The 14,575-nt window shown below is 47.0% G+C and overlaps 1 protein-coding gene and 1 long non-coding RNA gene across 10 annotated transcripts in view; one reads left to right on the top strand and one right to left on the bottom strand.

The window, feature by feature from the left end:
• The first annotated feature begins 1,312 nt into the window (after positions 1 to 1,312).
• Positions 1,313 to 1,630, top strand: LOC135245633 (uncharacterized). Its single transcript, XR_010327314.1, has 3 exons — positions 1,313 to 1,389; positions 1,484 to 1,523; positions 1,597 to 1,630. It is a non-coding gene; the product is annotated as an uncharacterized LOC135245633 (long non-coding RNA).
• Positions 1,631 to 1,904: 274 nt separating this feature from the next.
• Positions 1,905 to 14,575, bottom strand: part of nrcama (neuronal cell adhesion molecule a) — a 60,304-nt gene continuing 47,633 nt past the window's right edge. For 3 of the 9 annotated variants that reach the window (XM_064318763.1, XM_064318764.1, XM_064318766.1), the window contains 10 exons: positions 14,076 to 14,280; positions 13,501 to 13,623; positions 12,877 to 13,053; positions 11,160 to 11,195; positions 10,485 to 10,550; positions 9,326 to 9,448; positions 7,583 to 7,738; positions 4,993 to 5,124; positions 4,630 to 4,708; positions 1,907 to 2,248 (listed from right to left, as the gene is read on the bottom strand). In XM_064318763.1, coding sequence (XP_064174833.1) covers positions 2,014 to 2,248; positions 4,630 to 4,708; positions 4,993 to 5,124; positions 7,583 to 7,738; positions 9,326 to 9,448; positions 10,485 to 10,550; positions 11,160 to 11,195; positions 12,877 to 13,053; positions 13,501 to 13,623; positions 14,076 to 14,280 — 1,332 coding nt within the window. In that variant the 3' untranslated portion in view covers positions 1,907 to 2,013. Of the gene's footprint in view, positions 2,249 to 4,629; positions 4,709 to 4,992; positions 5,125 to 7,582; positions 7,739 to 9,325; positions 9,449 to 10,484; positions 10,551 to 11,159; positions 11,196 to 12,876; positions 13,054 to 13,500; positions 13,624 to 14,075; positions 14,281 to 14,575 lie in introns of all 9 variants that reach the window. The other 6 variants (XM_064318767.1, XM_064318770.1, XM_064318768.1 and 3 more) reach the window with 4 other exon arrangements.

Below are 14,575 nucleotides of genomic sequence, written 5' to 3'. Positions count from 1 at the left end.
GGCAGGCGGGATGGCGTGACTAGGACGTCGGGACGGACGAGCGAGAGAGAGAGAGACAGAAAGCCATGCGGGGCGGTCTGACATGCAGCAAGTGAGCTTCCATTTTCATAAGTGCAATTGCAACATGAAAACATCACTGATGTCAAAAGATAATAAAGATGGTGGTGGGAAAAAAAAAATTATAAAAATTTAAACATCAGAAACAACCTGAATATGACCTGCATGTGCAGAAAGCACGGAATACTAGAGAGACAGAGTACTGTCATACTGAGACCAAAGCCAAACAAACAACCCCCAGTTTCCAGTCAAACCCTAATGCAAAAAAAGACATAATAGCTATGCATTCAATCGCATATTACACAACAATGTCCACAAGGACAATGATGCCTCTTTCTGTTAATGCAAATACAACAGTTAATACCAAATAAACAGAAGGCATCCCCAGTAATTCATGTGCGCACTGCAAGCAAGCTTTCCCCTTCACATTGTGAATTACTTTTTACTTTACCCTGTGTTTTCTGTGAGATGGAAGATTTCCCTTGTGCTATATTATAAAGCAGAAAAAATATTGGTTGGTTTGAATGTATACCGACATCTAATTGGTCAATTTAAGAACAATGCAAAAGAAATTGTAAATTGTACTGTAAAATACTGGCAACTGGGTTGCCAGAACTTTACCGTATAAATAACGGTGAAAATATGTTAAGCATACACAGCAGCAGGCTGTATATTTAACAAGTGTTAAGAGTATTATGGTGTTTCACCATCAATAATTAATCTATTCACATTTCAGCTGTTTACAGTTTCGTATCTTTGCTATTTTACAGACTTTTACCGTAAAATTCACGGATGTTTTCTACACTGCTCCACCGGCTGAGGGCATTTCACCTCTCACCTATTTCTTCTTTTCACGCAGTTGCCTTTGCCTGTAATTTGTTTTTACAGCAATTCTTTTGTTTTTGCGGTGATGTTTTCACAGTAACGCTACCGTTTTTTGCAGTAACGCTACTGTTTTACAGTAATCCTGCTAACTGTTATTACTTAACAGTAATGATCTGTGCGCGGAGGCGGGTGTGTTCACAGTGACAACTATGCAGCATATCTTTACATGAACAGTTACATTTTTATGTTCATGTTATTTTCTGGGGGAAGGGACAGCGGTAATACTTTTGTGCTGATGTTTGTTACGGTAGTGTGTGTGTGTGTGTGTGTGTGTGTGTGTGTGAGGAAGAGATGTGCATGTGTTGTTGTGTCTGCATGTGTGCACGCACATGTGTGTGTGTGTGAGGTGTGCGCGTGCGAGTGAATGGTGTGCATGTGTTGTCGTGTCTGTATGTGTGCACGCACGTGTGTGTGTGTGTGTGTGAGGTGTGCGCGTGCGAGTGAGAGGTGTGCATGTGTTGTGTGTGTGTGTGTGTGGGGAGCTCACAGTGCGACAGGGGGCAGCGTGTGTGTGTGTGAGGTGTGCACGTGCGAGTGAGAGGTGTGCATGTGTTGTTGTGTGCGTGTGTGTGTGTGTGGAGGTGGTGTGTGCGGTGTGCGTGTGGAGGGGTGTGCGTGTGCGTGTGTGGGTGTGTGTGTGTGGTGTGTGGGGAGCTCACAGTGCGACAGGGGGCAGCGTGTGTGTGTGTGTGTGTGTGTGGGGAGCTCACAGTGCGACAGGGCAGCGTGTGTGTGTGTGTGTGGGGGAGCTCACAGTGCGACGGGGCAGCGTGTTGTGTGTGTGTGTGTGGGGGAGCTCACAGTGCGACAGGGGGCAGCGCGTGTGAGGTGTGTGTGTGCGTGTGTGTGGGGAGCTCACAGTGCGACGGGGCAGCGTGTGTGTGCGTGTGTGTGGGGAGCTCACAGTGCGACGGGGCAGCGTGTGTGTGCGTGTGTGTGGGGAGCTCACAGTGCGACGGGGCAGCGTGTGTGTGCGTGTGTGTGGGGAGCTCACAGTGCGACGGGGCAGCGTGTGTGTGTGTGTGTGTGGGGAGCTCACAGTGTGACAGGGGGCGGCGTGCGGTACGAAAGCTACACGAAGGAGTTCATGGCGTTGACGGGAGAGGGCGCCTCCGAGCTCTCGTTGCCCTCGGCGGCTTCCTTCTCCTTCTTCCCGCTATACTGTCCGATAAAAGATCCGTCCTCGTTGAACTGTCCGTCGCCGCCCTCGCCGTAGTCAACTAAACTGTCCTCACTGCCGTCTCTCTTTATCGTCCCGTTGGACGGGCTGCGGCTGCCTTTTAAGGGCTTATGGTCTTCGGCATCACTAAGAGAAAATGACATGCAGCAGGGGGTTACAGGTGAAATGGTCAGAAATGGATCACAAGGATCTTTTTCTTTAAAAAAAATTTCTTTTTTTTTTTTAGACGGAGCAACAGTGCAAATACGCTCATTAAGTCACTTATGTTTTCACAAGAGGAAGTGTCCATGAATAAAAGCAGTGGTTCAGATTCACCGTACCAAATTTCATGGCTGTAATTCAATTGGTCAGATTGAGATTTCTTGTACCAAATTTTATGGCTGTATTCAATTGGTCAGATTGAGATTTCTTGTACCAAATTTTATGGCGGTACTCAATCGATCAGGTTCAGTTTCCTACTGCCAAATTTTATGGTGGTATTCAATCAGTTGGGTTCAGATCAAAATCTGGTGGATCAATATTTATTGGCCCCAGTCTAAAAAAAAAAGTTAGAAGGAAACAAAAACGAAACACAAGAATGGTCGATGCAAGACTGCACAGGCTGATTGGATTCCAGAGAACAGGAAGTCCCGCCCACTTCCCCTTCCCCCCGCCAGCCAACACAGGAAGGAGAAGCTTATGATGCCGAGACAGAGCTGCCCGGCAACATTTCCCATCCACAAACAAAAGAGTTTGCTGCCAAAGCTGGAAATCCAACATCGTGATGGAGGCATATATCGCGAAAGCACAAATTTCAGGCAATGACAAGCAAAAATTAAATAAACAATGATTAAAAAGATTTAAAAAACAAAAAAACAGAAGCCAGCCAGGGAGGACTGCAGAGAGAAAGCATTTTTAGTGAAAGGTAGTCTATGTTAACCGTGAAAGGACAGGGAGGGATGACGCGTGACAGGGAATGGCGAGTGGCGAATCGGACGGGTACCTCTCCTGTAGTACTGTCTCCCATTTACAGAAGTGTGGGGAAGAAAAATGACATACGAGTGAAGAGGAAAAGCCAGCTCTCGTGCAGGGCCCACGTTCAAAAAGCTAACCTGGGATCAAGCTCATCTCCTGTCCATATCTATACCGTATCCATTATGACCGCAACGGCAGAAACTGATCCTACATCAGCACTCTTGCTCAGAGTTGCTCATGAAACACCAATCAATAAAGGCTTTTTATAAATAAACACAGAGAACGCAGTTCACCTCTCCTCTCAGAAGCAGTTGCTTTATGGAGAACGAATAATATTTTCCCCTTGAACAGTACTTTTCAAACATATCTGAAGCCTTGTCAAAGAGAGACTCCACGTATTGGCCTTTATTGACAACAAGTCTGAATTCCATTTTGATGGAATATGACATATATATTTCAGTGTCATTTACACAATATATTTTCAGACAGGCTCTTTTTTCAGGTTATATCACACTTTCAAGCTTTGTGGTCTGAACAAACATTCAGTTCTTTATACAATTCCAATGTCAACCATTTTCAACATTTAGACTGTGCTTTAATGACGTACTGTTGCTGTGAATACTGCACCTCTAATATTTGATTAATATATGTATGGTAAACACACTACTGAATACTTTCCACAAAATTGTAGCATACAGCATCTGTTGTCATGCGTATTGCACAAGATACACATTTATATCATATAGCATATTATTTGAAAGATATTTCGGAGCATCGATTCAAATTCAAATACAGTATTATAAAAAGAATTAGAAAGTATAAAATCAAGATGGCGCATTCGTCGGTTACTGCATACTGAAGAGAGTAAGAGAAAAATCACAGTACAAGAAAGAGCTCAAAAAAAAAGAACCATTTCCTTCACGTGCGACTGGAGAAGCAGCGTTGAAGCTATAGCTTATCACATGAATACGTATAACTTTCAATTCTCGTTTAGATGGAGTGATAACATACGCATACATGTTAGCATAGATTCATCTATGAAGCAGCAATTAGGCTCATGTGTTAGCGGGAGGTGCCCTAAGGAACATTTTAAGGAAATTAAAGAAGGCTTTGAAGGAGCTGGTTAGGCCTTAAAGGCAGCCTACAAACGGAATCAGGAACGAAAGGCTTCCAAAGAATCTCAGCAGCATTCGTTTTTATTTCTCCATTTCGCCCCGAAGCCCCGAACTCTGAGGAGGCTCGGTGTAGCGCAGGTTCCCGTTTCCCGGGCGACGCGGCATTGGCTGAAACACACTCGACGCGCTAAGAGTCGCTAACATCGCTAAAGTTCAAACACAACACAAGAGAGAGGAGCTGGCAGTGCTTCGAGTCGCGTGGACAGGGCAGTCCGTTCCGCTCCAGACGCAGTCCAGAGTTTTGGGGGGGGTGGGGGGTGGTGGTGAGGAAAGGGGGGGGGGTGGAGACAGGGTACGCTCCAAGCCGACGAATCGCCGCTCGAGGTGGAGCTCCAGACCTGCTGGGGCTCTAAAGGGGGCGGAGTCACGGTTCCTCACCTGTACTCTCCGAACGTCCCTTCGTCGTCTTTCATTGGTTGGATCTCGGGATCGGCGTGAGCGTCCTCCTTCTCTTTCACTGGGAGGAGAGAGGACATTGGTCAACTTCAATTTCCTGTACGCATTTACCCCTAACTAACTGGAAGCATTTACCCCTAACTTCCTGGGAGTGTTTAGCCCAAACTTCCTCGGAGTGTGCAGTCCTAACTTCCTGGGAGTGTGTATTCCTAACTTCCTGGAACTATTTAGTCCTAACTTCCTGGGAGTGTGTAGTCCTAACTTCCTGGAAGCGTGTAGTCCTAACTTCCTGGAAGCGTTTAGTCTGGGAGCGGTTGGGAAGCGGTCAGCCGGAGGGCGACGTACCCGGGTACTTGCCCCCCTTGTTCCTCTTGATGAAGCAGACGATGAGCAGCACCAGGATGAGCAGGGCGATGGCGCACATCAGACCGATGAACCAGCCCTGCGTGGCGATGTCCACCTGCCGGCTCGCCGTGGCTGCACCCGCAACGCCGGGGGGGTCGGAGGAGGGGGGGGGCGGGGGGTTGGTTGGGTGGGGAGACAGGACATGCTCAAGAATGGGAGCTGTTTCCCAAAACCTTCCCTCACTAAACACAATTACATTTGACTTGACACTGTACGGCTCGCCGTTGAAAACGCGACTAGCTAAGAAACGTATGGAATGGATCTACATACAGGTGGCCTTTTGTGTTCACTGACACGCAAACTTTCCTCCATCCAACTGAATTAAACACCAGGAATATGCTGTTTGAGGAAACGGGTGGATGTATTTTTTTTCTTCAAAATGATGAAGGAAAGTAAGGTTTGCATAAGTGAGTGGCTCCAGTACATACATCCCTTCTGGAAGTTTCTAGACTTTAGTTTCTAGAATTTCATCAATAAAATGAATGCTGGCAAGTAGCCTGTGTGAGAACAACAGGGGGTGGAAAGAAAAGCCAAATTACTGTGTCATTGTGTGGAAACCCCTCTATTGAAATATTTGCCAAGCAACTCAAAAATGTACCTGCAGAGATACACCATGAAATAGGAACAAAGGAAACTACTTTCTAGCGGAGAAAAGAAATGTTAGGTTAATGTTTCGACACTGCCCAACCCTGTTTCTGGAGATCTATCGTCCTGCAGGTTTTCACCTCAACACCACATTCAACTCAACAGCCAGGGATCTGGTTGAGTTGGTAGAGTCAGGTGTGCCAAATTAGGGTTGAAATGAAAACCTACACGAGGGTAGATCTCCAGGAACAGGGTCGGGCAGCCCTGCCCAACGCGTAATAAACTATCAGTATGCATGAGATCATTCATACACTGCAGGCTTACAGAAGCGTCGTGCATTGAAAAAAACCCTAGTAATCCTGAAAAATATACACTTAGGAATTTCAGTCATGTTAAAATTTTTTTTTTTAAAAACAACAGAGGAGAATACTGCATAGACATACCCACACACAGGAGCAGCACTCACACAGCCGCACACTCACATGCACGCAAACGTGCACACGCAGACACGGGCGCGCTCACATGCACGCAAACGTGCACTCACGCACGCAAACGTGCACACGCAGACACGGGCGCGCTCACATGCACGCAAACGTGCACACGCAGACACGGGCGTGCTCACACGCACGCAAACGTGCACACGCAGACACGGGCGTGCTCACATGCACGCAAACGTGCACACGCAGACACGGGCACGCTCACATGCACGCAAACGTGCACACGCAGACACGGGCACGCTCACATGCACGCAAACGTGCACACGCAGACACGGGCGCGCTCACATGCACGCAAACGTGCACACGCAGACACGGGCGCGCTCACATGCACGCAAACGTGCACACGCAGACACGGGCATGCTCAGGCATGCGTGTGCATCTCCGACGGGTGTAAGACACGAATGCCAAACCGACTGAGATCACGGGTGCGTCCTTCTTTCCTCCACTACCACCTCCTCTCCTCCATGACCCGGAAACAAATCATTGTGCCCTCCCTCCCGCCCTCCAGTGTCCCAGTATTGGAGGAGACCAGCGAAGTGCACAGAACTATATTGGCGAAGCGGCTTCAAACTCGTCTCCGACCCGGAAGTATGTGGAGGAAAGGAGGAGGAGGAGACCAGTGGTAGTGGAACTGAGCACACATCTAACAGGGCTTCATGCTTCTACGTCTCCAAGCTACGCAACTGAGCACACATCTAACAGGGCTTCATGCTTCTACGTCTCCAAGCTACGCAACTGAGCACACATCTAACAGGGCTTCATGCTTCTACGTCTCCAAGCTACGCAACTGAACACACATCTAATAGCACTTCATGCTTCTACGTCTCCAAGCTACACGACTGAGCACACATCTAACAGGGCTTCATGCTTCTACGTCTCCAAGCTACACAACTGAACACACATCTAATAGCGCTTCATGCTTCTACGTCTCCAAGCTACGCAACTGAGCACACATCTAATAGCGCTTCATGCTTCTACGTCTCCAAGCTACGCAACTGAGCACACATCTAACAGGGCTTTATGCTTCTACGTCTCCAAGCTACGCAACTGAACACACATCTAACAGGGCTTCATGCTTCTACGTCTCCAAGCTACACAACTGAACACACATCTAATAGCGCTTCATGCTTCTACGTCTCCAAGCTACACAACTGAACACACATCTAATAGCGCTTCATGCTTCTACGTCTCCAAGCTACGCAACTGAACACACATCTAACAGGGCTTCATGCTTCTACGTCTCCAAGCTACGCAACTGAACACACATCTAATAGTGTTTCATGCTACTACGTCTCCAAGCTACACAACTGAACACACATCTAATAGTGTTTCATGCTTCTACGTCTCCAAGCCACGCAGCTGAACACAGATCCTACTGCGGTGCTTGGCAGCGGCACAGACAGTTCTACGCCACGACCGCGGCTCCGCCCCCAGGGGGGCCGTCTCACCTGGGACCGTTATCAACAACTCTTCCGTACTGTGCACGGTTTCGTCGGACTGGTCTTTGGCGACCACTCGCACCTTATAGGACGCGCCAGGCTTCAAGCCTTTAATCTGATAGGTCTGAGAGCCGTTAACCAACTCTTTTTTCCATTCTTCTTTGCCTAGGAGAGTTGTGGGAAAGAGAGTCCGTTTCAAGCGGGGGACTGCAGACGGTCGGCACATTTGTCCGCAACAGGAAGCTCATGCATCCATTGGGCAGCCGTAACCGCTCCAATTACGAAGTTTTATACTTAAAGGTCCAGGAAATTGAAATCTGTGAATTCATTGCTGACGCGTTTTTTTTTTTAATACTTTTTTTTTTTGCATTTACAAATGACCCAGAAATATTTATAAATGATTCTGACAAGAGATGGGCTTGCTTTCCTGCTTGGCTAAACCATCAGGTTTTCTGTGGGTGGGGTTAACTGGGTAGAATGTAAGTCACTAAAACGCCACGACCGACGAAATCCTTTCTTTCTAGTAATATGCAAATAATGCTCTTCCCACTTTTGTCATGGCAAGCTAAGCTAGAAATGCCTAAACATTCTGGCCTCTGCAGAGAAACCGATATGCTTTTTTCTATACCGATTAAATGAAGAGACCCACAAGAAATGGACTTTAATTTCTGCAAATATTCGTGGAGTCCATTTTCACGAGGAGGTCTTCACCAACTATCAAAAACTATACAAAAACAACGCGGCTTTGCTAAAAAGCTAGCACCGGTGCATGGTGCGGTGTCTTCCTTCCCTTCGACTCCCTCCCTGCTTGAAACCATTTTCCTGGACCTTTAAAGGTAACCAAAACATAAGGCAATATAAAGTGTGTGCTTGCGCACTCTGAAAAGAGATGCGTTAAAAACAACGTCATTTTTCAACACACCTACATGTCTAGTTAAGGACAGCACATTGTGTTATTTTCAACTAAGTCTGTTGACTAAACTGTGTTATCTACATTGCTACAACATGCCACATAGTGATTCACCAACTAATAGTATAGTTTGTGAATTGCACTAAATACTACAGGGGAAACGGTATCCAAGGCAATGTGTAATTAGTCAAGATTCATGAGTGACTAATATTACTTCTACACCAAATCTGTCTACCATTTCTTATGGCAACAATAATAACATCAAACAGCTACAGCTTCAGGTCTTTCAAAACAACTCACGACTATTCTACATTGTTCTAACTACAAGTGGATACAGGTGTGCAAGAACTGTACAACATATACATGTCTTTTTTTTTGTAGAGAGGTTAATAAAACCAGGCAAAACATAACTTATGTATCACAGTTATAGACATGTCTATGTGCTGTGTTTGAGAGCCAAGAGTGCGCATGCATAAAGGGTAGTTCATATGCCAGGCTCATTTTTGTATCATGAATTTATAATTCGGAGATTACTCCTAATTGGCTTGCAACTGTGACAGGCAAAGCTTGAGCCAATGACCACAATGCATCTTTGACCAATCACAGTCAGGCCAACTGAAGGGCAGCTTGTTCAATTTTTTCTAAGGCACCAACATGCAAGTACCAGGAAGCCTGATGCTGCCACTTCAGTTCCATGGTTGGAAAAAACTTTTTAGGTGCAGCAATTATAGGTTGTAGAGTCTCTTGACACCTGTCGCTATGTTGGGTGTGCTAAATGGAAATCTAAAGGGTGTTTTGTTTTTGTTTTTTTTTTAGCAAAAGGCGTTAAAAGAATGTCTTACTGTTCTCTACAATATATTCAATGTAAACATTCTTATCTGGTCCCCAGTACTCCCAACTGATAAGTGCCTCGTTCTCCCTCACGGTCGAGCTAACGTTCCCAAAAGCCGGACCGACGGGGCGCGCTGAACACACAGGAGAGAACAAGAACAAGTCGTGATGCCAACAGGTCAATGGTCAGTCAGCTGGGACAGCCAATCAAACAGAGAGGGTTGTGGAAACACCAGTGTGATGATGAACATGACTTTTTATTTTTTTTTTTTACTTTAATGCAAGAGGCAAAGTGTCTGTATTACAGCACAAGAGCACGATGCACGAGATCCGGCAGTCTCTACAGATAAAATACACAGCGATAACAAGACACAGTACACACTGGACAGATATGCAATTATTAAAGAGGAGAGGCAGTGCACTAATCTAGAGAAATCACACATTCCAAGAAAATGTGCTCAGACCAAATCATCATCTTATGAGCGCAAATATAGCCCAGAAATTTCTTCAAGACCATAAACTTCTCATTCATTTCTCATTCAGCGCAACTTCTCAAACGTGCAACTGCAGAGCAGGGACTGCCCATTTCTGCACTGTTCCAAAACTAGTCTGTAAATCTGCTATTGGTAAGCAAGTGTTTAAAAAAAACCCCCACCGTTAACACACTTTTCCACTTCGACTGTCATCGTTCATTTTGGAGAGTGCCCTTTCAGAAATAATTGCATACGTATGCCACAAAATGCCATTATAGAAAAACAATGGTTGACTGTGAGATATCAGAGAGGTGACAGAATGACAGCCTACAATGACAGTAGAGGCGTGAAACGGGGATACTAAAATAGGGCGAGGCAGTCATGACATCACCGCACAGGAAGATAATTGATATGAGCCCCACCAGGGTAGTTTGGAAACAACCAATCGAAAAAGTTCTGACAATGATTGGCGGATACTTTCTGGCTATATTTGGGATACCAGTGAGAATTACCGGCAAACAGCCGCAAAAAGTATCCGCCAATCACCATCGGCGTTGCTCCGCTGGGTTGTTCCCAACGCACTCTGTGATTGGTAGAGCTCCTCTGCCTCCTTAAGTGACATCACAGCCACCTGGTGCCCGTTTTATTATCCCCGCTGTGGAAGACAGGAAGACTCTGGACTAGGGAAGAGCTGTACCCTTGTAGAATGTGGGGCGCAGAGACTGCGTAATGGGGGAGTTTGGATGAGGGGGCGCGGTGTACCCTGAAAGAACACGGACAGGCGTAAGACACACACCACAAAACGGACACGGCACAACGCCCAGCATCACAGGGTAAGAGTCGCGTGAGAGAGAGTTAGCCATTTAGCCATTAGCATGCAGGAGCTAGTACGTCATGCAGGTTACCGTGTCGGCAAGCGTGAAGACATCCATAATAGGGGGCGGTTAGGGCGATTACGGATTAACCCTTTCTTATTGGACTGATTACTGCTTGACTGTGGTCAGCCAGCACTCAAGGCAAACTTAAGGATGGCTTTGTAATCAGTGATGATTGGCTGAAAGTGGAGCGACCCTTACGGGGGAAAAAAAAATCACTTGGTTCAAAAATCACACATGAACGCCCGACATGTGAAGAGTGCACGTGTATTTTCACGTGTAAATATTTGAATTCACATGTTAAAATGATAAATTTTAAAAGTTGTGATTTTCAAAAACTTCGTGATTTTTTTTCCGTAAGGGGAGGACCGGCGTCGAGTCCCGTTGCCCGTGCTGCGTCTCCGTTTCAGGGGTTCCCCGATGCCGTGGGCGGGCGGGGCTTACAGGATGGGGGCGGGGCTATGTGAAAGGGCATGCAGGCTTCTCTGCGCAGTTACCTGTGCCTGCGTTTACCGCGGGCCGCCTCAGCAGGGCTTTGGGGAGGAGAACACAGAGACACAGAAGGGAGGCCACGTAAGCGGGAGGTGACGGGAGCAGAGCTTCCCTGCTCTCCTAACCCGGCCCGCGCTCCTGAAGGCAACTAGGCAGCACAAAGACTAAAAGAGCATTTACAAAAAAAATAAAATACACGCCAGCTAGCATGCAAACTCCAGAGTGGTGTCCCCTCGGTTGAGCAAACAGGACCAGGAAGATAAAATGACAAACGTTAGTGTGTTAGCTCATGGATTGCATGATGGAGGTCACCCAATGCTGCATTATGGTTCTCTCTGAACCCACCGCTAGAGGAGCTACAGACGCTAAATGGACGGCCCAGCCTGTCAGAACAGCAGCAGCAGCAGGTCTGTGGAGTCTCTGTACTGACTAGAGCTAATGCTAATACAGCTTTATGCTAATAGCTAATGCTAATATGCACTATATGACCAAAAGTACCTGGACACCCCTTGGTTTGGGGCTGTTTTTCAGGGTTTTGGCTAGGCCCCACAGTTCTAGTGAAATTAAATCTTAATGCTGCTGCGTACAATCACATTCTAGACGATTTTGTGCTTCCCCAAAAGTTTGGGGAAGGCCCTTCCCTGTTTGATAATGCCCCAGGGCACACAGTGAGGTCCATATAGAAGCGGTTTTGTCGAGAATGGTGGGGAAGTACTTGACTGGCTGCACAGAGCCCTGACCTCAACGCCATCCAACACCTTTGGGATCAATTGGAAAGCCAACTGCAAGCCAGGACTAATCAGTGCCCAACCTCACTAATGCTCCTCTGGCTGAATGGAAGCAATACTCCGACATCTAGTATAAAGCCTTCCCAGAAAAGTGGGGGGCTGTCATAGCAGCAAAGGGTGGACCAACTGGTTGGATGTCCGGTGTCCACATTCTTTTGGCCACGTAGTCTAGCTATATGCTAACAGTTAATGCTAAAGGAACTCAAGGCTTCATAGTCTCCTCCTGTTCAAATGGAAGGAAGGAAGAGTACTCCATATCTCTGTTAATAATGTGTAGTTAACAAATTAAAAGTCCTGGACAGTTCTGCTGTTTTTACTGGACACTTAGCACTTGACCGATAAATCAATCGAATCTCAATATGGTTGAGGTGGAGAGGCTCATATATGGTCATCGACTTGTTTGTCAGTTCAGAATTGCAAACTCGTAATATTCATAGAGGATTTATGATGATAAGTAAATGGAATTCCCTTTCCGATTCCATCGGTGAGACCAACGGGTCAAACGAAAGAGAAGAATAGGCTCAGTGCAAAATGCAGACAAGGTGTAAGCGACCGGCTTATGGCTGCATGTGTCAGTGCATCTGCTGTAGATGCTTGCCGACCAAAACCCTCCATTTTGACATCACATGGCATTTCCATGTGCTTATGAAAGAGTTGTTGAGCTCTTATGAAGGACCATTGATATAAAGAGTCACCCGGTTTCAAGACTGGGCACGCGTGACCAGAACACATCAGTTCATCGGGAGAGAAATTTGACAAATGTCTCAAAAAGTGACAAGTGACGTGGTCTGAACGCCAACCCTAGCAGCAAGTGTGTACACTGTAGTAAAGACCAGAACAAAAACTCCAACATGCCAATGTATTCAAATGCCAGCCCATGTAGATTTGAAAGTAGGACATTAAGGAGGCCGCCCGTCTGGATCTGGAACCTTACCTTCATCCATAATTGTGACGGCCTCTTCCGTTATAACGGGTCCCGATCCCCTGATAGTTTTCGCGTTGAAATAAAACTTGTAGCGCGTGCTGTATCTGAGGTTGAGGAGCGTGAAGGACGTCTCATTGGCCGGCAGGGCCAGCTCCTCCAGAGGCCCCAGCTCATTGGTGTCGTTAACTGGAGAGGGGAGGAGGGGCATGTCGTTACGTTCCCAAACCGACTGTACCAGAACCTGCCTAACCCTTTTTAAAATATCTGATCCCAAGCTAACGACAAACGTTTTTTTTTTTGTCCCCAGAAGACATCACAAAAGAATCTGGCTGGAATGTTCCAGAACGTTCTTTAAACATTTTGTGTTTGCTGGGGGTGAACGTCTGGCTCTATGAGGGGTGTGAAGGGCTTTTTAAAAGAGAGTGGTGCCAAATGCAGCCTCGATCACAACGCCAATTTCTGTAACTTCCTTTATTTACATAGGGGGAAACACAAGGCATGCTGGGATACCTAGAACTGCAAAGCGTTACTGTCAAACAAGTTGCCCGCGTGAAGGCTTTATAGAGGACGCCTATGTAGCTAACGTGCTAACTCCTCAAACCCATAGCTGAAAGGCTAAAAGCGGGGGCTCACCCGGCTGGTATTTGAGGGTGTAGCCGGTCAGGCGCCCGTTGCGTTCGGCGGGGGGACCCCACTCCAGGGTCAGGGAGTCCAGGTTGGGGTTCGTGATCTTCAGGAAAGCGGGCGGCCCAGGAACTGCGGAGACAGGCAGCCTTGAGAGCGTCTCGCAGTGCCACCCTGCTCCCGCCACGCAGGCATCCGACGACACTTAACCCGCCTTTAAAGGTTAAATTAACTAATACAGCCAATTTACTGGATGTTCTCATCTACGGTAATTTCATAATGAAATGAAATAAATCATGACTTAGTCAGACCATAAGTGATCATAATTATAAAAGACAACTGAATTGCCTTCATTGAATAAAATGTAATTAACCAAAAATGCAAACTAATTACATTACATTTTATTTGAAAAAACTTCTTTTTTTTTTTTTTTAGCCAAAGGAAAGGTTGGAAACTAAATTGGCTGGCTAATCACGTGGGTAAACTGTCAATTTTATGCACGCTGCGAATGTGTCTCGGCCACGTCTCCATCACGACGGAGATCTGAGTGGGTGGGGATGAGCGGCCCCCCTTCCCGGGCCTACCTCCCTCCGGAGTCTCGAAGCGCTGGCTGGGGCTGGGGGGGCCCTCGCCCATGCCGTTGAACACCCTGACGTTCAGGGTGTAGAGGCTGTGGGGGTGGAGGCCGGGCAGCTTGCCGTGGGTCCTGTTGCTGCCGAAGGTCAGGACCTGCTGCTCCTCGTGGTGCGGGTGGTGCTTGTGAAGGCTCTTCTCCCTCCAGTAGTACACCTGCCGGATTCGAGAAGACGTAGGATCCAATCGGCACAGTCGCTCGCACTGGCTGGTCGATCAGCACAGTTGCTCATGCAGAGAACCCAATCAGCACGGTCCCTCATACCAGCTATCCAATCAGCACAGTCCCTCACAGTAGCTAGCCATACAACATAATCAGTCACACTCACTACCCAAGCAACACAGTTACTCCCACTGGCTATCCAATCAGCAGAGACAGTCACAGCGGGTATCCAATCAGCACAGTCCGTCACTACACACTGCCCAATAAGCATCGGGCACAGACTCCCTG

Source organism: Anguilla rostrata, chromosome 19, assembly GCF_018555375.3.
Source record: "Anguilla rostrata isolate EN2019 chromosome 19, ASM1855537v3, whole genome shotgun sequence".
Taxonomy (NCBI): Eukaryota; Metazoa; Chordata; class Actinopteri; order Anguilliformes; family Anguillidae; genus Anguilla; species Anguilla rostrata.
This window is presented reverse-complemented; position numbering and strand designations above follow the sequence as displayed.